The sequence below is a fragment of the Thermobia domestica genome, chromosome 1 (assembly GCF_964235325.1).
Source record: "Thermobia domestica chromosome 1, izTheDome1.hap1.1, whole genome shotgun sequence".
Classification (NCBI taxonomy): Eukaryota; Metazoa; Arthropoda; class Insecta; order Zygentoma; family Lepismatidae; genus Thermobia; species Thermobia domestica.
Window position 1 is genome coordinate 296,471,007 of NC_137454.1, and position 23,503 is coordinate 296,494,509.

At 32.5% G+C, this 23,503-nt stretch overlaps 1 protein-coding gene across 3 annotated transcripts in view; it reads right to left on the minus strand.

The window, feature by feature from the left end:
- Positions 1-23,503, minus strand: part of jvl (javelin-like) — a 360,284-nt gene that overhangs the window by 15,343 nt on the left and 321,438 nt on the right. For all 3 annotated transcript variants that reach the window (XM_081726901.1, XM_081726897.1, XM_081726905.1), the window contains exon 4: positions 7,219-7,317. In XM_081726901.1, the coding sequence (XP_081583027.1) occupies positions 7,219-7,317 (99 nt within the window). The remainder of the gene's footprint in view (positions 1-7,218; positions 7,318-23,503) is intronic.

Here is a 23,503-nt window from a genome sequence, read left to right on the forward strand (position 1 = left end):
AATTGTAAAATACGATGAAAAGGCCATCTGATTAATCCTAAAGAAGCAATAACCTTGATAAGATCCTATTTTCAATTATTTGCACCTGATTTCCTGTATCTTTCTACATTCTCTCGAAGATGAACCAATATGCTATTATTACTTGAATCATGCACGGCCTTCGGTTACAGCGGAAATACAGGCGGAATAACTTTCATTACTGTTCTAGGCAAGCACGAATAACAATAGCATCATTTTCTCGTTTTCGAAGGTTATACAGAAGTTGAACTAAATTATCTATAACCTTGGTTGCATTAAAGAAAAAAAATCACAAAGTTATCAATAAACTTAATTATGCGTGTAAAATAAACGTGTTTAATCATAATTTAAGGTTTTAACATAATTAGCTATTTCAAGTAACGAAATTTCGGACATCAGCAAGAACAGCGAAACAGCAAAAGAAGGAACTACAATACCATATTCTAAGCTACTTGACTCAATAAAAGCACTAGATAATACCATGTAAAGAAGATATGTTTAGAATATTTGTATGTATATAACACCGTTCTACAATGACCCAGCATATGACAAGGCCTAGACTGTACCAAACCACCTTGTTTAAATAGACACAAAGAATACTACTAAATAATTGGTATGGTGTGCCAGGCGTTCATTCTCTAGCAAATGCCATATTTTCGACATGATAGCAGTTAGTACTTAGAGAATGAATCCAGAACTCTCAGAGAATTTGGTATAAACAAAATATCTTATCGTTTCTACCCTTATATTTGTATACAATAATACAATAAGTCTTAGTTCATATGTAATTGGAGATTCAACGCAAGAATGGCTGTTCAGAATGTAATGAATTTCCAAACTTACTATGTTCAACTTTAATATCACTTTCAAATCTCAGAGCACAGAGTTTCTTACGCGGTTACAAAAAGAATAGGAACAAATTAAAACGTAGTGTCAATGAACAATCTACCGATCCGATATCCGATCTCTATATCCGATAAGTACAAAATCAACAGAAAAGTCTCTGCAAACCATACTCATATACTCAGTTGTTAGGTTATAATCTTCCTGCATCTCTCTTTTAATTTTTTTTTAATGTTTTCATTGCTTTTCTTATATTATTTGCAATAAATAAATATTTTATGTCATGTAATTAGGTCATTAATTTTTAAATGTTGGAAAAATCCAGGAGTAAAAAATTCATTTCTAATATAACTTTCATAGTAATATAACTTTCATAATCAGTCAAACTTTACTTTTTTTTTTTTTTTTTTTTTTTTTTTTTTTTTTTTTTTTGCTAGCGTATGTAGGAAGATATATGATTTATTTATCTGTTAGTGTTTCGAGTCCTTTTAGCTCCGAAGCTGTACGAAACGTGGATCTATAGCTAAGCTGGAATCTGAACAACTATAATACGTTCTAATTTCAGTGCTTTACCACCAGGAATCGAACCTAGAACCATGTGCAGCAGAAGTAAGCGCTCAATCACTAGACCAGCAAGGAGAGTTGAGCTAAAAGAACCTGAAAATTATGTACATGAGTACGGAGTGCATGGTTAACAGAAGCAACACAGTAAACTAGACTCCTCAGTTGATATATAACATGTACTTCATGAATTTAATCATCGGACTCATAGTAGAGTTTATTCATACCACCTTTTGCTTTCATTCCTTTTGTCACCCGCCGAAGGAGCCCAATATGTTCTGAAATACTGAAAAATTGATATTAAATTTGAGTGGTAAATTTGGAATATTTTCATTACAAAGTTTTTTGGAATTTATATAAATGACTACAACGAGTCACTTTTGAAGTATTTGCGAAGTTGAAGAAATGCACACACTACTGTGGTTTCAGTTTGATGTATCTCATGAATATTTCCCTGTATCCTAATTATATATCAAAATACAGTGTGTTTACGTGATCGCTTACAGCATGCACACACTTAACCTCTGTAATGAGTAGCGCGTCATTAGGCACGATAAAAGACGACACTGTATCGGGGAGAGAGTCCACAAACGCGCTAATGAAAAAAGATTTCTCCGTCCGCAGTAAGTATGTCTAGGGGACTTTTTTTTTAATGCTTGGCATAGTTCTGCTATCTAGTGTGATTTTCTTTTACCTGTGTTCAAGCAGCAGACACACACCCCATTAATGCAGTTAAAATATCAAATATTAGTACAGCTTTCAAGCCATAAAAGTCTCATTGTCAAAGTTTAGAGCAGAAGATATGGCTGTCACACGACTCTTACGTCGTTTGAATCTTTCTAATATTTTCTTCCCTTCTCGAGAAGTGATTCCGAGATGTAGGTATGTCACACCGATATGAATTCACTCGCTGATCAATAAATCTCTTATGTTCACCTTAAGTAATGGGATACATATTGCTACGTTTCATTTTCTATTCCAAATATTTCCATAGATTTTGAACTAAATTTAAATTTCTGGACTAGTGCAACAATTTGCCCGAATGTTCCTCAAACCATTTACAAACGTTTTGAGTCCTGCAAACACAGCAACCGTCATCATGGAAAATGGACCTGTTGACTTCAAGCTGGTACATGTGCACATTTAACTGCATGAGCGAGTGCAAAACATGGTAAAAATCACATAATGAATAACATCTTCCAACTTGAACCACATCCTGTAAAGATTATGAATGAAATACTGTATTAGACTTTCGGTGCTCTCAACGCCATGCACCATTAGGAAATAGACAAAAGCATGACCCGTCGGACAACACTACATGCTTTCAGTCCACTACATTTCAGTATCAGTACTTCGTTATTAAAAACGTGAAACTTCGCACCACAGTAAGAAGTAGACTCTTTCGCAATACTAGACTACTTACATGAAGTTCCCTTTGCAATTCTTTCAGAAGTTGGTTGGGATGGACCTGAAGTCACAGTTCCCAAACCCGAAATAAATTCCTGCAGTCTATTTTCCTTGATCAAGCGTGAGGCTTCATCGGCAGTCTCTGAGTTAGGGTATTTTTTTTCGACCATAATTCAGACAACATTTTGTCTTCAACGCGTGTTAGACTGTAGAAACGTTAGGCAGATTGCTTTGATACACCAATAAATCGGGCAACTTCATTTACTGTGCGCTCATGGGCACATTGTAACACAATGGACCTCTCTCTACCATTCTGTTACAGTTTTGCTTCAGCCCATTTTGACGAGCGGTTTCCATATAACCCACTGACACAATAATTCAACTAATTCCAATGATTATGCGTCAGCGGTACTGGAAATTTTTGGTTTTTATGATTGTCGGAGTATCGAAAGTTCGGGGCCATAAGGCCAGCTCCGTTGAGCAAAGATACGAAAAAATGGAAAGAGAGGAAAACGTAAAGTTGTCTATCAGTCCGTTGTATTGGCCTACTTGAAATCTTTTTAGCCTTTGTACCTTTTCTTTCAGCTAAAAGTTTGCACGAGATTTTCAAAACATTTTCCTATAAGTTGGTTTCGCACTATACCTAAAATGTTCCCTTCTTTTGGAATAAGGAACCTGTCAAATAATGAAATTTTAAAAAGGATAATAACTACGTAGAAAAATAGAATAATGTGGGGAAGTAAAGGAAGTATGCATGGCCTCCATGTCGATAAAATATAATTAGTTTTTTTTTTTTTTTTAATTTAATTAATTGTCTTTGTATCTCATGTTCCATCGTCAAGGAATATGATCTGAAATTATTTACTACGTCAAAAGGCTTGGCGATGGATCATTACTGTTTAACTAAATCTGTAAATCTTTGACACTTATGTTTAAGTTTAATGTGATTCTTTCAACCAACAAACAAAAACAAAACAAAACAAAAAAAAAAAAAGATTGATATAATAGTCTTAAGCTAAATCCTCAAGAATGTTCATCCATTAATTTTTTTTAAAAAAAGAAAAAGAAATACTATTTGATATGACAAAGAGCAGTTGCTTTTTTTTTTTTTTTTTCGTAAATCCAGAATCTAAACGTAAAGACTAATTTAATTTTTTAAAAAGACGCTGTCTTTAAAAGAAACATTAATTAAATTACTTTATTTTTTAAAAAAATAAATTCAAAAAGTAATAATCAGAAGTCCTTCGTGGGATATATGTAATACTATGAGAGACTATCAATTCCTGAGATTTTATGAAAATACTTAGCTTTATTCTACGTAATGAACTGCTAATCAAAAACATAAAATAATCAAGCTGCGATGAAGTTCTATAATGCCCGAATGTTCAACGAACTAGAACGAAGCTAATTACTAAATTATCAACATCAGTTCCGATACTAATTCAATTTACGTTAACTGGAGTTTTTGAATGCTCTGGACGAGAAACGGATTTGCTTTTTATTTACCCCCCCCCCCCCCTTCATATATTTTCCTAACTTCGATGTTTAATTCCTAACTAAACACCATACTATATGACTTTTCAGATATTTCATATCAAAGCACAATGAGCCCTCTTAAATGCAGATATTCTACTCTTTCCTTAGTACTAAGAGTTACACCAACAAAATACTACGGTTTGCATAATCCTTTCTGGACGATCTTCGGTAATTTATAATCATGTTCAAAGTACTTAAACATACACCTTTATTCCATATACTCTTACTCATTGGAAGTGTTTGATCTACATGTAAGGCTTCACACAAACGAAGAATACATGCAATTCTGTTTGCAGCAACTTTGTCTAGGAATAAAGCTTCTAAAAGAGGTGCATATTTAAGTTTCTATGAACATGACTGTATATAATTTATGGCTAGTTACTGGAAGCTAGTGTTTTGAATAAATTTAAATTAAGGTATCCCATAAAGAACTCCGAAGTTTCAAAAATGATTTGTTGGTTGGCTTGTAATTTAGCAATTCTTTTAGCACCAAGGCTACTATATGGGACGTGGACCTACAGTTTAATGTAAAATCCGAAATAAATGAGATTCCACAGAGAATCGAACTCGCGTGTACTACGCACACAATAATAAAGTAAAAAAATAAGCACAACCTTTTTGTTGTACCATACAATTACGCCTTGAGTGTAATCGTGAAACGACAGCCATTAAGCTTTAGCTCACACATTTCTCAGTGTATATCAGCAGTATCACAGTTATCAGACGGGTGTGGACTGAACAAGATTCTAAAGGAAAAAAAAGGTACAGAAAATATATTTCTTTTAGGGCTCCGTAAAGCCATTATATATCAAGATAACATCTAATTATTTTGTCACCTGCGCCACAAGAGAACCATAGCAGCAATTGCTGTAGACTGGTCATTTGTGTGTGGACCGAGGGAGATTGATTGGTTTAATATCTAAAGGCTTGTAATTGGTACACACATTTATTGGAAGACAAAACTGAGGACACTACAATTTCGGAAAAGCGCGCTAAATAAGTTTAATTTACTTTTTATATATATATATATATATATATATATATATATATATATATATATAAAAACACGGAGTTCTTTTCTGGACACCCTTAAATAAAATATTACATGCTTTTTATATTTTGCAAAAAATAAAGTACAAATCTGGTTTAATAAAGCAAGTGAAGACAAGTAAAATCCAAGCTTGCTAGAAGTTAAATTAGAAAACTTAACAGTACTATTTTGCTTTACATAAGATAAACTAGATAAATAATTGGAGAACGCACCATACTTATAAAAGTTATTATGGAATTATATAACTGATTTTAACATTTAAAAGCGAAAGAAAAATCTTTCTAAAACTCAACAAGCACAAATTAATTATTGTCTTCAAATCAAAAATTGATGGAAACAATTTCCTACATTATAATATATTGAAATGGTACAGAGAAATTTTATGTACGTGATATTTTTTATCATTTTAATACTTATTATGTAACGTTTTATTAAATTATTTTTAAAACAACGACAGCGAAGTACAGTTACCGAAAAATATGGAAGATGAAATTATGAAACCTAATTAGGTCTGAAGTTACAAAAGATATTGTAATGTGGACGGAAGCTGATCGAAAACTAACAGTTAATGACCACCTATCAGCACAATTTGAAAAACATATTGCGAGCATTAATTCGATCTAATTGTGTTTTTACTTACTTTGAGATTGAAAACGCTTCGAACATTTGTATTAATAACACGAAGCATGTTTTTGAATGGCTGGTTTTATAACATATTTCAAGAAAAAAGAAATTGCATATTATTGATGTAGTTTACAACTGATAAGTTAATTTGTTCTTGTTACTATTCAATAAAACGAACAAAAAAACTTTGAGTTCAAATCCTACAATAAGAAATAATGTTAAACTTTTCTGACCTCGTGATTTTCTATTGTTATGTTTATTTTATCTTTTTCCATCCTACACTATTAATTTATGACAAATTACAAATTGCGAAAACTTTTTAACTAAGGTGTACAAAAAAACACTTCAAATTCCAAGTGCAAAGCAACGTTTTCAAATTTACTCACGGAGTTCAAGTAAGATATGTCCTGAGTTGCTCTTTCTTGAAGGAAAAAGGAAAAGAAATAAATGAAAGGGAAGAGAATTTGATCCTCAAATAATACACAAAAATAAAATATTAGGAAAACGCTGACAACAAATGTAACCTTCACGTAATCTTTGAAAAGTATTTATACCCTGCGGTATAATTACTTGGTTCAATAGTGTTCTTTTTTTTATCTTCTCAAATATTTAACTAGCATTTTACTAAACATTTATGTATGAAATTTACCTGCAAACATTTGATTACAGCAGACAAATTGTTTTAAATATGGCTATACGAATACCAACTGAAGTTAAAAGATCAAATTTTACATAAATTAGTGACTAAGTTAATGTAAAGTCAGCAGCACAGGTTAATTACATTTGATTAATGCTTGACGATGAAAGCCCTATTTTAGCACCGATGCTATATAAGACAGGACATACTCCTTAAACTGGAATCCGGACCACAACTAGGTTTCTGTCTGAGGCTTAGAACCATCACTAGGGCTGGAATCCGGAACTACGCGTACACAAAGCACGCCCGTTAGCCAAGCGACTTGGCTATGAAGGAAGACTTGGTTGCGTTCAAGTCCCACTCAGGGTGATCACTTTAAGTGACGATTAAAATATATACAGAAGAGCACAGAAATACGCTTGCTACCTACTGAATATCAGTTACTTAACTGCTGTCCTTGAGGAAAGCGGCCACTAATGACAACTGATACAGCTAAATCAACCTCTTTATTAGAATTAATTATTTTGACCTCTAAACTTACTTGGAACTTCAGATCGTCGTTTTCTTCTCTCAGTCTATCGATATCACCTATTATATCCTTTCTTTCACGTACCAATCTCTCCACTCGATTCAACAAGACCTACAAAAGGAAAGACAAAATGTTAATTGAGTGTTTACTGAGGGAACTAAATGTTATATTAAAAGAAATAAAATTACATATTCCTAAAAAATACTTTTGAGATAATTGTCAACTGTTGAACACTAATGTCAATCGTTGTAAGTTAATACACAGATTTACTTCAAAGCTGAGCAACAATTCCTAGTTTTTAATGTTCCATCAGCTTTTAATGTGAGCAAATCGACAGCTGAATGTATACTGAGAAATCTATTTTCAAAACATTATGAACACAAAATTGAATTTAAAAGGAACAGTAGTTCACTGCTATGTTTTATGTATATCCACACATTAAAAAAAAAAGTCTCATTATACTAGTTTGTTGGTCCACTCTTTTTTCTAATATACATTTCAGTTAATTTTAGTTGTAAGAAAATCAGGAAATTAAAAAAGGTACGTATTTTCTTGTTATATCTTACAATAAACCAATCAATAACGAAAACAGAACTGAGTTAATTTCACCTGAAAATGCACACTTGATCACAGAATGTGTGCCCTGAATCTTCTACGTAAAACTTTCTGCTACTTGAAAGATGTTTTACAAGTATTATTTCCTATCAGCTAGAAAACCACACGTATTCTCTTTACTAGAAATCCACAGAATGTTGACAATAAATCCCACATTAATTTCAGTCACTCTGCTATAATGTCCATCGTTTGTTGACTAATACACAATTACCGACAATATTTCGCATTCACGGAGTTTTGTTGCCGAAAATCAATATTTACTTGTTATGACGAAAAAAAAAATTACATTACGACCATTGAGAAATGTCTTAGTGTACTTTTAAGAAATAAACATATAATGCAATAAAATACTCTCTTATTTCATTACTTTTGTTTAATAACCCTACTCTCATTCCTCGACAGTCATCTTTACGACTTTTGATCACTGTTACAAGTACCTTTTTTCTGCAAATTTCGGTTCTCTTGACTTAATTTATGATTATTTAAGGCTTAAAAAAAAAAAAAAAAAAAGTAATGACAACTAAATGAACTATTTTATGACATCATTTAAGAACCCGACTTCTATAAATAATTTTATTTTCGCTTCTTGAACGAAGACATCTTCAGGCTGCATTTAAGATATTTGATGTTAATTTTATGATTAGATTTGCACTAAACATAGTTGGATCATTTTAATGTTTTTTTTTTTTTTTTTTTTTTTTATTGATGTTGATCATATTATTAACATTAAATTTATAATTGTTCAAAACGAAACACTTGCGATTCCGTGAGTTACTAGACGAACTTGATCATTGTATTCAAGAAGCCATGTCTTATTTCTCTTTCATATGGATTTGCTACGACATAATAATAATCACAGTAGTATTTATTCCATTCATTTATCATTTTTACATGCCTATCATGGTAAAATTTACAAAGAGACACTCTTTGAACAACATTAAAAAATATATATATGAGGAGCAATCAAAAAGTTCCCAGAATTTTGTATTAGATCTATTACCATAATACACAGTAAGTATTCATTTACTTAATCGCCTTTTAAGTGGGCACCTTCGGAATATATATTTCGGAATGTATTTTCGGCACGGAATATATATATATATATATATATATATATATATATATATATATATATATATATATATACACACACACTCTCTCTCTCTCTCTCTCTCTCTTGCTCCACCTCTCCTGCGATTACTGGAAACACCGACGAAAGGCCTCTTTTGGCATTTTAAGTTGTTCAGCCGTCGCGTTGGTTTTGATCTCGTCTACGTTGGCGAAACGAAACAGATCCACTTTTAGCTTTGGTAAGAGCCAAACATAAGATTATTTTTAAGATTATCGAACTCTGAATCAGATTTTCTCCAATTTACACATGAATTTGACATTTGCGCTTTGCTCGATTTGTGAAATTTGCACCAATTGATTACTATACACTACTCCGTTCAGCTACACTGTTCGTACACTGTCTGTTATGACCTGTTCATATTTGTCAAATTCATAATTAGGCAACCTAGGGACTGTATTGCACAAGATTCATTGCAGTTGTATCACAAATGCCAAAACTACAACATTCCTCGAAAGTAAGACTATTCATGGCTTTGGATTGATTATTTTAACAAAAGAGACACTGACCAAAGCTTAAAACCCACTTTATTTTAAATTATAATTTGTAACTGTTTCCTCGAACTTTTCATTTCAACTGCTCCTCGTACTTTACCCAGTTTTTTTAATCCTCTTTTACTGATAGAAATATTTATTTTCTTCCAGTATTTCTTTAACATTTTGAAATTTTAGGTTCTGATTTTACGATAGTTTAATACCAAGTTGTACGGAAAGTATACGTAAATACAGTACTCCATTGCTATGTATTAATTTTTCTTAAATAATGAGTTTAATAATTTACTATACAAGGCGATTTATCTTCATACATCCTTGTAATTTTTAAACTATTATTATTATATTATTATTATTATTAATAATAGTAGTAGTAGTAGTAGTAGTAATAATAATACTAATACTAATAATAATAGATTTTACAGGATGCAAATATCGGCATGGCAGCAGCGAGGCTATATGAGACGTGGAACACTAACAACCCAACGATTTTTTTTTAATGGCACTACATCAGATTATTACATACAGTATTTCAAATCTACATATAAAACGGAAACTTGCATCTGTTATTCATTGTTACAAACTAATGACGCTACGATATTACAAACATCCGAATTTTGGAATCCTCTACAACAGTAGTACTACAAGTGGGACGGACAAGGGAATGCGGTGTTGAATACTATGATCATGATACGAATTTCTAATAAACCGAAACAAAGTTACAGAGGATTGAAAAACGGACTTTTTTCAAAAGGTTTCATTTCGATCAAGTCACATTGATGGTTTTCAATACATGTAAAGATCATAATGTCATTTAGGCAACGTAATTTCTCAAACGGTTCCTGAAATACGATGAACATTGTAAAAATTTGCAACACTGCTTACAATTGGGTAATTACGAAAAGTTACCGCAATTACAATTAAAAAAAAAAAAAACTATTGGTGTAATGTTAAAGAAACAAGCGAAAAGAACATTTTTTCAAAACAATATTCCATAATTACGTCATTTTATGCAGATTGGCAATTTCTACGCGTCAGAACGCGTTTCTCGCATTCCCGGAACGGATTGAAATATCGTATTGCTATAAACAGCAATATGATTTTTACGTTTATTGAAAACTAAATGATTGAATGTGATACTTACCTAAGCACTATCTCGAAATAAAGCCTACTGAAAAAAATCAGTATGTCAATCCTCTCTACTTTCTTCCTAATTATTTGAGTTGAGTTGATTTTGAGTTTAACGTCCCGTTCAGCAGCAAGGTTATACGAGACGTGGACCTACTGATTAACGTGGAATCCAAACCACATGAGCTCCCTCCGGGAATCGAACCTGGGTCTCCCACTCCTAATTATTTGAAATACATAATATCACGACCATAGTATTAAACCCTAAGGTACTTCGGGTGTGCATTTCATTTGCACACTGTTACTGTTCTAGAAGCTCCCAAACTTCAGATGTTTATAATGCTGTAGCGCTTTTAGCTTGACACTGAATAACAAGTTTAGTATTCTAAGTTTTCGTTTTACATATAGATTTGAAATAAGAATAATATGACGTAGTGGGATTTGAAAAAAAATATAACTATGTGAGATTAACAACACTAATAATTTGCTGATATTGCAGAATGTCAAATAATGTCCTCCTGCTGATCTATTTGTTACCTTAAAAGTTTGAGGATAAATGATCCATTATATATTCTATATTTTATATATATTATATATATACATATACATATATACAGGTTGAGTCAAAATTACGTGAACAATCTGAAATTTGTTTTGCTTTCTATTACAGGATGACCCATGCTGACAGACTCATATTGGAGCACAGAAGAGTGGTGGCAAGCTTAATAGAAGTTGTGCAGTCGGCAACAGAAGTGCGTCAAAGGTTTGCAGAACAATTTCCAGTTCGACGGTCACCATCTTTTTTAACAACTTATTGCATTTGCCACAAGTTTGTAGCAACTGGATCAGTAGCTACAATTTTTCTGCAATTATTTATGTTACCAAGTTTGTTAGCTATTATACCTTTGGTCGACAATATACATTATGACAAGATTAATTATGAATATCACGGCGTTTTTCATTGAAATTAGAACGCCTGACAAAGCGTTTCGGAGACAAATGTCATTCTTCAATTTGAAGACCGCCACACAGGAAAGTGCTACTTGAATGACAATATAATCGAATAAGAGTTGCAAATACATTTCTATCAGCCTAATGACCCGGTGTGCGAAATGGGAGGAAATTTGCAAATTGTAGGATGCCATTACCTTCACCTCTCCCTAATATGTACCTTTATCATGCAAAATGTATACGGTATGTTTTGACCTCACCACTGTGTTGGACACCCAAGAAAACCATTTGATACCAAAATTAAACATATATATATACAAAAATTGTTATCTCAAAGTTTTCGCAAAATCTGTTCAATTTTGAACTTTCAACGCTCGTAATTTGAGCACGCTTGCAATCAAGGATTTTTCCAGTTGCCTAATTATTTTCTATTTAAAGAGGAGCCGTATGAGCATAGTATCGATATAAAGTCAGAGTGACACCCTGCGACCTTCTCTAGTCAGTGGGGCTTGTGCTTATTTGTACTCTGATTCATTACCTTGAGTCTCTTACTATTCCCGTTGAGACTCGTGCGTACTCGGTCGCAGTCTCACATCCTTCACTGAAGCTCTCGGTCACTAACTTCAATTGCACTCATGCTCACTCTTGCTGGCTTACTTCCCTCAACTGGACTTGAGCTCACAAGCATCAATGGGTCTTGAGCTCATTGGTATCAGTAAAGCTTCCACTCATTTGGGCTTGGGTTCATTTCCTGTTGTGGGGTTTGTGCTCATTCTTATTGAAGCTTGCGTTTGCTCGGGCTCTTATTCTTCAGTTAAGACTAGCTCGGTCAAACATGAACTCGGTTAATCCGGGCTCAGACAATCGTGGCTCTACTGTACGTTGTATTTTTTTCTTTAGTTTTTTGAAGGATAATTACTCTGTGAAGATAACTCATCGTAATTTTGCTGCTGAACGATTCATCTTGATCCTGTAACTAATGATCTCTTCTTCGGTTTCTGTGGAAAATACTGAACCAAAAATAAATTTATAGTTTACACATACACTTACTATTAAGATAAAGTAAGCCTTCATCAATCTTTAGATCAAACTTTTTCCACACAATATTACATTTGAGTTTGTTCTTTAGTGTGTTTTGCAAAATCACACAGAATGATTTAATTTTTATGTTAGATTTTATTTATTTATTTATTTATCTTTTTAGCAAACAGGCAGTTCTCTTTAGATATGTTTCACATATCTATCGGACGAAAGTCTGTGTGTCTCTTCAAACGACGTATCTTCAAAGCTGAACTTTGACCTTTCAACATAGCATAGTCCCGTATGAAAACATCAATGGTGCTCAGACAAGCTGGGAAAACTTACTATTCCGAACAGTGAGTTACAACTTCAAATTCGAAGTAAATTGCATGATGTTTATTGACAGATAAATATCAGAAAACAAGAAATGGAAATAGTGTTAATAAAATCGACACAGTAAAATTATATATTTATTTGCCGGAAGTTATCTCGTTTCCCTCAACATACTGTTCCATAATTATTCATGGCTCCTTTAGCTACAAATAGCATGTGGTATACGGAAAAAACGTATAATACCTGCATAAATCCTGTAGTTTCTGGACTTAACGACCATCTATTTGTAAAATCTTGCAGCAAAATTATAAGCAAAAACGTACGTTTTATACACACATTCTTTCCGTATAAGTGTAATGACGTTTTCTACAGTAACATACATACATACATACATACGAAGTGGTATCGAAAAGTTTCGAGACTAGTTTTGTAACAGCTGGCAGCGGAGAATTGCGCGCACACACACACACACACACACACACACACACACACACACACACACACACACACACACACACACACACACACACACACACAAAAAACGAACAGGGAGCACCGAACTTCGTATAAGTCAGTGTTCCGAGATACATCGTCCTGACAAGGAAGGGTCACGCAGTGGCTCCGCTGAGATCCGAACGAGACAATTGTGTTTGCATTTGATATGTTATAACTAGACGAATCCCCAAAGTTATACGTGCCACCGGGCGGAATGTCGTGAGTTACAACATATTTTGTAACATAAAAGTTACAAAGCTGGCAGAATAGTTTGAATCGAGACATTTGTTCGGAAACGGTTGGGTAAATGGAAAACTCGGACAATACGTATCCCATCATTTTCAAGGGCACGCTTTTTTGGATGAAAAAAGTTGCCCCAGGGTCCTCGCAGGGTCCCAGACGGGGTCCAACTCAAAATTTTCAAATAGCAAGAGGGGTTAAGTAGCATATCATTTGAAAGCTGTTTTAAAATGAAAGAAAATGCAACAAGTCTCGACTCTCTATGACACTCCTGTGAAAAATTGCGGCGGGTCAAAATATAAACAAAAGCTTAATTGAAAAACTATGGCCGCCTTGAACCCAAGCTGGCCGCTTAAAACCTATGTCATTCATAACAGTACAAAACTAAATCTCTATTTTTCTCTATTATATATTTAGAAACAATAGGAAAACTAAAGAACAATTGAATTTCGATTCACTTCAACTATTGTTTCATTCGGTAACAACCAGGGATGTAATGGGGCATATACGGGAGTATACGGCGTATACCCACCTAAAATTTCTATAGTCCAGCGTATATTCACCTTAAATTTACGAAAGCATGAGCGTATATTGGGTGCGTATACGCCAAGTAGTCTTGCGTATACGCTATACTTTTGAAAGCGATCAAGCGTAAGTAGGTGAGCCTGAACTTCTACACAGCAAAGGACTTGCCGCCGCTGTGTATATTTTTATTATGTGGGTCTGTGATCTTTTGCGCTGGCGCCATTACTGTCTGGCCGTAGTGCGAGTTCCCTTTATACTTTTACCGCATGCTTTATATATTTTATTACGTATGTGTGATTTTCCGCTGGCGCCATTATTGTTGGAATTAATTATGACTTCCTTTTATACTTTTACAGCTTGTTTGTATAGCTTATTACGTATGTGCGAGTTTCCTTTATATTTTACCGCTTGTTTTGTATATTTTATTACATATGTGTAACTTTTACGACGGCGCCATTACTGTCTGGTTATGTTGTGATTTTTTTTTTTATACTTTTACTACCCGCTTTCTATATTGTCGCTTGGTAGCCGTGGATGCTAATGGTGTTTTTATTTATAGATACCGGCACAGTTTGTATATTTATTTATTATTGTGACTTAAGTAAGAAGAGAAAGTTTACGTACCTTTGATGACACGGCCGCTATTTTGTTGGCTATTTCCTGGTTGTTTGTTGTTGCAGTTGTATATAATTTATGTTCATATTCTAGTGTTATCTGTAACGAGAATAATTACACTGATTTTTCCATAAATAGGTAAATTTTACTTTTAGGGATGTTTTGTAGTGTTGCAGCGAAAACTAATTAGATTGTTGTTGACTTTAGTCTAGCGTTTCTTTTAGCAGCGAGGTTATATGAGACGTGGACATACTGATTAACGTGGAATTCGAACTACATGAGCTTTCACCGGGAATAGAACCCGGGTTGACCACACCAAAAGTTGCGTACGCTAACCGATTAGCCATGGAGGAGCTCTATAGTGATTAGACTACGTATAGTTAACTATAATATAATTTTTACGTAATGAGACCAAGCCCTAATTATGAATTATACTTTAATTTTTACTAGATTAATTATGAATTTACCTTGCACATTCTTTTATTTATATAATTGGAAATGATCAATATTAATTAACCTATAATACTTATTATATGTATATACTTACGTATGAAGAATTGAGCGTTGCCGATTGTGGTTTTGATGGACGGATTTGTTTTTCCAATATGGCGGCGTTGCGTGATTGTTGAACAGAGGTTCTTCCATAGTAGGACTCTGAAATGCGAATGCGCGCGTTTTGCTTGCATTGTTGTATAGATTGATGGTAATTAAAATTGTGAAGAATTTGGCTGGGCGAAGTTGCATAGTTTAACATATTATTGCATTATGTGATTAATTTATATTATTTTTTGTTTTAGCATGTACTTAATTATTATAAAATTGAAATAATAATAATAGATAACGAGACATTTTGATAAAGAAAGCGGAACCCCACAGTACTACGATATGTACAACTGTGCTGCCATCTATTGGCAATAATTACAACTTTATTTAACAGCCATGTTATATGGGAGACTGATACAGAATGAAGGGGGAGACTTAAGATGAATTACATGAGATTTAGATGTACAAGAAAGAGAAGAGAATAAAATAAATAGAGAAAGCTATTATTGTTTATTGATTTAAAGACCATTTAAGCGTAATATATTAGTTTGTAATGAGGTTATTAAATTAGGTTTAACTGGATACGTATGCACTCTGTAGGATTGTTTATTATTTATTTAGGGTTTTTATTTAATAATATGGTTTGTAGAAGTATATTGAATTGCTATAAAATAGAACAAACTTATATTTTATTTGTATAGATGTATTTAAGATTATATTCGGGTGCAGTTTTAGTATTGGTTTGCGTTAACGTAGTGAATGTGCGGAACGGCACATGATGGATTTGGAATGGGTTGAGTATTACAATTTACACGCTGCTTGGGAATTGTTTAGTATTGGTTTGCATTGATGAATGTTGCACATATTGAGGAAATGCTGAAGATTGTTTTTATGTTAATTGGCACTACGATTTCCATTTGAAAGAATTAGATAAATAATAGTTTGAAAATATTTTAAATTGGATTACGGTATGGAGCATAATATTTAAGTATATTGTATTTACTGCGAACTAGAGTATTTATGTAGCTGCTATTATAGAATTAACAAGTACCAGAGATAATTATATTGTTTTTATTTACCATGTATTGAATTATAAGAATATATATTCCTTATAATATTTGATAACAGTTGGGAAGCTTTATATGGTGATTGATTTTTACGTGTGGAACTGATTTAATTTGAAGCAACAGCAAATACGTTTGACAGATAATTGACGTATTTGCAACTATTGAAATGGGTATAAAATGCTTTATGTATGTAAAAATATTTAATATTTTTTGTTTGTAAAGTATGAGGTAATTTTAACTGCTAATGTATAACATTACAGATAGGGTTTTAAGCTATTTTAGAATGAGCTTAGGAGATAAAATTATTATGGAATGAGACTAGCATGATGCATAGGGAAGATGACATGTGGAATGTTTGGGAAAGTTTTATTATTTTAGGAAATAATATATTAATGAATACAACGGGTAATATTTTTAAGAGAAACCCATATTTTAGTATTGGTGTACTATTGAAAGCATGAATTAACAATTTTGAAGGCATAAGACATAGGCAAAGACTTGTATTTACTGGTGTTATTGTTTTACGTTTACCGGAGAGGATGTTGCTGCCATTATGTTAAAACAGTTTTGAATAGATTTGAATTATTGGAATATAGTATTTTTTTATACTTAGGGACTTATTTATAAATACAACTTACGAAATTAGAATATTATTGATTGAATTATTTACAATGTATATAATTATTTATATTTTAATGTTATTGACTAGTTATTTAAAATTTAGACGAATTGTACTTTTAGTGCTGGAATGGTATATTTATATTGGTATAGATCATGTACTAATACGGAACACATTGATTAGCATACAACTCTGCAGATAATATATTTGCGTAGACGAAATTATGAAAACTGTTGATTTTTAGTATTCAACGCACTTACACGAAAATAATTGTACAATTAGAAATTGTTGAAAGTTTTGAATGGGCAATTATGTATATGCGTGGTGTAGTACAAGTATTTGGAATATATGTATTGTATTGTGTTATTAACTATTGATACAAATAGGCTGAAGGATTTACGTAGTATTTGCGTTTGCGACAATATAAAATGTTATGAGAATGACATGATACCACGTGATTGTCAGACTTGCATTATATAGTAATTAGATTTATGTTTTATTAAGATATAGAGGTACATATTACGCATTAATATAGACACAGATTGATTTATTTTATTTTAGGCATGAAAGAGAAACTCCATATATTGGCGTTAATTGTGGAAAAACAGAGACGTGTGTACACTACAATTTGCCATTAGTATCTGAAAAGTTACACAGAATATAAACCTTCATCCAGCCTATGAGGTGGGTGCTCTTTGACTTGGCTATGGAGGCGATGCAATTCATGCTTAGAGCAGTTAAAATATGGGATTATATATGGGAACTTATATGCGAAAACTTGGTAGACAGAACATTTTTTTTTGTCACTTATTTAAAAAACTATTGTATAGTTACAAGAGAATTTTGAATCGATTTTAATTTATTTAGGAACTACCATATACAATATTATAATTATTTACGGTGAATGCGGTAGCAACACATGATTGCATGAAAATATGTGGAGCCATCTATTGTATAAACTGGAAACACAATTATGACTGTACTCGATAGAGGCAGACGATGATGAATTACACACTTGTAACATTTTGATAACTACATAAAATGTTATGAGAACGAGATGATACCACACGAATGTCAGACCTGCATTATATACTAACTAGATTTGTTTTATTAAGATATAGGTGTACATATTATGCGTTAATACAGACACACATTGAATTATTTTATTTGTACATGAAAGAGAGATACCACATATATGCGTTGACTGTGGAAATGCAGAAGCATGTGAACATTGCAACCTAGCATTGTTATGTGAACTAATACACAAAATATAAACTTTAATGTACTTTATTGTAATATTTATCAAGAGTTTTATTCCCATTCAATGGATGGTAGGATCGTAGAAGGCAATACCTTTTTTTTTTTGTGGCCAGAATTCTAGTTTATATTTATGACACTTAAAATATGAGAGTATATATATGAGAACGTATATGCGAAAAAATTTTGTAGACAGAACTTTTTTTACTTATTTAAGAATGCTGTGTAGTTACAATAGAGAATTTTGAACCCGATTTTTAATTTATTTAGGAACTACCATATACAATATTATAATTATTTACGGTGAATGCGGTAGCAATAACAGATTGCGTGAAAATATGTGGAGCCATCTATTGCATAATATGGAAAACACGATTATGGGTGTATTTGATAGAACTACCCGGTGATGAATTACACACTTGTAACATGTGTGATAACTACATAAAATGTTATGAGAACGAGATGATACCACACGAATGTCAGATTTGCATTATATACTAACTAGATTTGTTTTATTAAGATATAGGTGTACATATTATGCGTTAATACAGACACACAATGAATTATTTTATTTTGGCATGAAAGAGAGATACCACATATATGCGGTGGTTGTGGAAATGCAGAAGCATGTGAACATTGTAACCTAGCATTGTCATGTGAACAAATACACAAAATATAAACTTTATTGGAACTTATACGTTTGTTGTTCGTTTGTTTGTTTATAGCTAGTCATATTGACTTGTACCATTTTAGAGGGTTACGCAGTTTTTAGGGAAGAGTGATGTATAATTGGAGGATTTAAGGATTGTGTGATGTTTCATAGAAGTTTTTATTACATTATAATAATTGCTAAGGTCTTAAGGATCTTTCCAATCCTTAACATTTGCTAGGAAATTAACGAGGAAATTGCAGTTAGTGTAGTATTGTATAGAACTGGAAGAGTAGAAATATGGAAAGAATAATGAATATGTACTGATAAAATATATTATACCTGTATATTGTGAATGATGAGCATGAGGGATGAGGCGAGCTGTGCTAGTATATCACAGCACAGAAGTGTTAGGCAGATGAAGTTTTTTTTTTTTTTTTTTTGCCTAGGGGCTGCTTAAGCTTTAATGTAGACAATGGGAACCCTGGTAGTGGTAGATGGATTTAGTGTACAAATAATGGAAATATGAGTGGCAGATGATCATGAACTTGATAATTTGCGAGGCACTACTGATTAAAGGGGGTCAGGAGGTAGATTGTAGCAATAGAGAGTATAGACCAATGATAGCGTTGGAGGATAATATTAACATGGAGAAGGATGGAGAGCTAAAAGGTACGTAGTATTTTAAAGTAAGGGGTTATGGGTTATAACGAGAGCATATGCATGCGAGACGCAAAGTTTTAAGATGAAAATGGAGTTTAGGAAACTGAATTTGGTTGCACAACGTTGCTGTAGGACTAATCAGTTTGACTCGATATGCAATGCGGAAAGCACATTTTCCCAACATTAATAAGTTTTTGTAAACTGTGTGGATGGTTTTAATTTATGCAGCATTTTTGTAAGTTAGCACAGGACGTAAAAGACTCCTTGTATGTATTTAGAATTGTGTTTGCTTTCAGTATTTAGAATTGTGTTTGCTTTCAGTATTTAGAATTGTGTTTGCTTTCAGTATCCAGGACGTTTGCTGACATTTTTTTTTTTTTAAATAAGTTAACTCTATTGTATGCTTTTTTTGCGATTGTTTGAAGATGTTTTTAACTGAGATGTTTAGTGAATGTGAACATTAACTAAGTTACACTTGAATGTGCTTGGATGAGAGCTTGATTTAGTTTTAGGGAAAGGTAGTTAGGATTTTTATGGATTTTTGATGTTTTACGGAGGAATGAAGATGATAATTTGTGTTTTTTTGTGGCGTTGATTGCTAGTGTTCATTTGCTGCACCACTGAAGAAAACTGTTAATTATTATTTGTAGAGCAGTGTTGATGGATTGGATACTAGATTCTAACGCAAGAAAAGACAGTGTTGGTGGTATATTGAAAGACCTGAAGTTATCAGGAAGTGGCTACATATTGGGAACATAGAGAAGATAGAGATCTGGTGACAGAGCAGATTTTTTGAGGTACTCAATAGTGAAGGAAAATAGGATGGGAGAAACAGTTATATATTGAAATATATGACAGGCGGTTGATTTAAAATCTTGTATATCAGTTTTATATACGAGATAGGAAATTGAAGATGAATTAATGTGTATGCAATTGTGCGGTGTTTTATTCTGTTAAATATTTTTGAGTTAAATAATACAACACATGTTGGTTTGATCTAATTATAATGTTGTGTAACCATGGTAGTTAAGACCGGTAGTTGATTGTTGATCGAATATCTTGGGCGAAATTTTGCTTGATGTATGGGAAGTATTTTGTGTTGTTATGTATGCATGCAGACGTCTTACTATAATACGTTATACGGTTTTACTAAAAGCAAACGTTAATTGAATTGTGCAGTAGGATGATAAGATGGTATGAGTTTTTTTTTTTTTGGTTTGGAAACATTATCGTCTTAGAGGTTTTCCAGCTAACAGGAAAATATACAGTGTGCAGAATGAAAGTAAAAAATTGTGGGTAACAAAGTAAGTAATATAAGAGGTTATAGTTTCATATGCCGATAGTTTATTGAATTAAAGACAGGTGCACTATTCCTTTTGTTACGAACAACAGTACTGATATTTTGAACTATGATTGGTTTTGTTTGAGATTTATTTTTGCGGAAGAGTATGAAGGAGAAGATGAAATGACTGTGTTGGATGGATGTCTATATGAATATGTGGGACGGAGTGGTGTGAAGAAGCCTTGAAGGAAATCAGCAAAAAAAAAAAACCGCAGCTTTGGAAGAGTCTGTCTATATAGATAAGGCATCATTTAATAATGGATATGGTGTTTTACTGCTTTTGCAAAGAGCATTGAAATGTTTTTAGTAATTGTTAGGATGAGTGACATCAGAGAGAGTATTATAGATTTTATCCCGACATCATAGCTTGTAAGTACAGATATAATTTTTGATCAACCTTTGAACTTTTTGGTGATGGCGAAATGTTTTTTGGATTTTTTTTTATACGTTGATATTTACGATAAAACTGTTGAGAACGAGTGATAAATGTGAGATATTTGGTGGCAATCTTGCTCGATAAGTGGATAATATAGTTACTGGTATGTAAAGTGAACTAGTTTTTTGGATTGAAGTTGTGATGATATGAATGTTATGATACAGTTTTTTTTTTTTTTTTTTTGATGTAGGAGCGTGCAAAGGGTTTATTGTTGCCGATAGATATGTTTGTATTGATTTCAGATGAATTTATTAAAATGTTGTTTAGTTTTTCGAAATTTGTAGACTGAGACATATGTTGCGTATTAAACTGTAATTTGATTGGAACATGATTACATCAATTCCTATTGGATTGAGAACATCAATATAGATTTGTGAAATGTGACTAGCAGAAGTAATGAGAATATTTGATATGTTTTGTGATATAAACCTATTGGGTTTTTGGAAGATTATGAATGATATCAGTTATGTAACTTGTGACAAAGGTTTGAAAGCTAGATTTACCCCCACCCCTATTAGTTTTAGATAATATTTTTTATCCAAATTAGTTTGAATATTTCATCTTTGCATTAGTTTTACAATCGACAAAGTTACCCACACCGTTTACTGCGCGTGCTTGAATTTCTATATATTGACATTGAAAGCAATAATTAGAAATCACGATACCTGAACCCCAATAGCTCCGTTGTATTTACTTGTTTTTTAATTAGCCTGTTGGATTCCAACATATCGATAAATAATGCTTTTAAATCCTTTTAAAATATACTTTTGGTTATTTTACATTTAAGACATGGTGGATTACTTCCTTTTGTGACACCTTTTAGCAACGATTGGTGCTATCTTATTTACAGAATACTCCACACTTGAAAAATTTATTACAGTTGTTATCATGAGATAATAGTTATTGAACTTTCGCTAAATATGTTTACAGATAAAGTATCGCGTACAATAGGGAGGAACAAATGCTATTGAAAACTCGCCAAATGTTAAGGATTCTTGTAGACAATCCATGTAGTAAGTTGTAAATATATGTTAAAACTGAAGCCTACATTATGTATTTGATTAGTGCTAGAAATTCCTGTGAATTTTCATTAGACAGGCTATATGTTAAAAATTTAGGAAAGAAAAAAAACACTAACACCAACTTTGCAATGGAAAAGGAGAATAAACTGTTTCACAAACTTCTTCTTCTTATGTCTGAAGTTTCATGAAACTAAAATTTATTTGTACAAATAATCATTGATTTATTTCCTATTTATCTGTATTTTTTCATGTCTATATGACATATATTCAAAGATCATTTACTTATTTAAACAGGTTTTTATGTCGATGTGTTAGGTTATATATTTCTATTGTATTGAATTAGATTCAATCTCCCAACATGACCCTCCTCCTCTTTGCTAAGCGGATAGCGTACATGTTATCGATGGTGACAGACCACAGTCATGTAGAAAATCATCATCATTTTATTTACACTTTTTTTTTCACGTACAATAACTTTGTAAAATTATATAAAATACCCATTACTGTTCAAAGGGGAGGTTAACTAAACTTAATCTACCACCTTTTCCTATCACTTCATTTAACCACTTGTTTTTAAAAAAGAAGACCAGTAGAAACAATTTTCAGTTCAAGTTCTTGAAAACAAACATCTTTTAGTATGTATTAATCTTACTTATTTGACACACAGTTGTTCATTAATTTTACTTATGTACTGTTTAAACAGAAAAGATTTGTTCAAAGATTTGATAATAAATCTATAAGTACGTTAGCCATAGTTCACTATTGTTTTCTTATCGAGACCAAACTTTTATTCTTTATAACAGGTCCGTCCCAATGATTCACATTCAATTTTAACACTTTTGAAAATACAATTTCCTTGAGCATCCAATAAAATAAAATAAAATTATATGGATTACTATGCTGACAAAGTTTCAATGTTTAGTTTTTCAGTGCTAGTTGGTTTCTATAGTTAGACTTTTCTTTATTAGGTATTCATTTATCAATATAAGATCATAATGGCTCAATGGTAAAGGGTTCATTTCCACTGCTTAGGATTTCTGGTTCGGTTACCGTTTACATCAATTATTTCATTTGTCATAGCGGAGCCATAAGGGTTCAGTGGTAAAGCGTTCATTTTCACTGCTTAGGGTCCCTGGTTCGATTACCGATTGTATCAA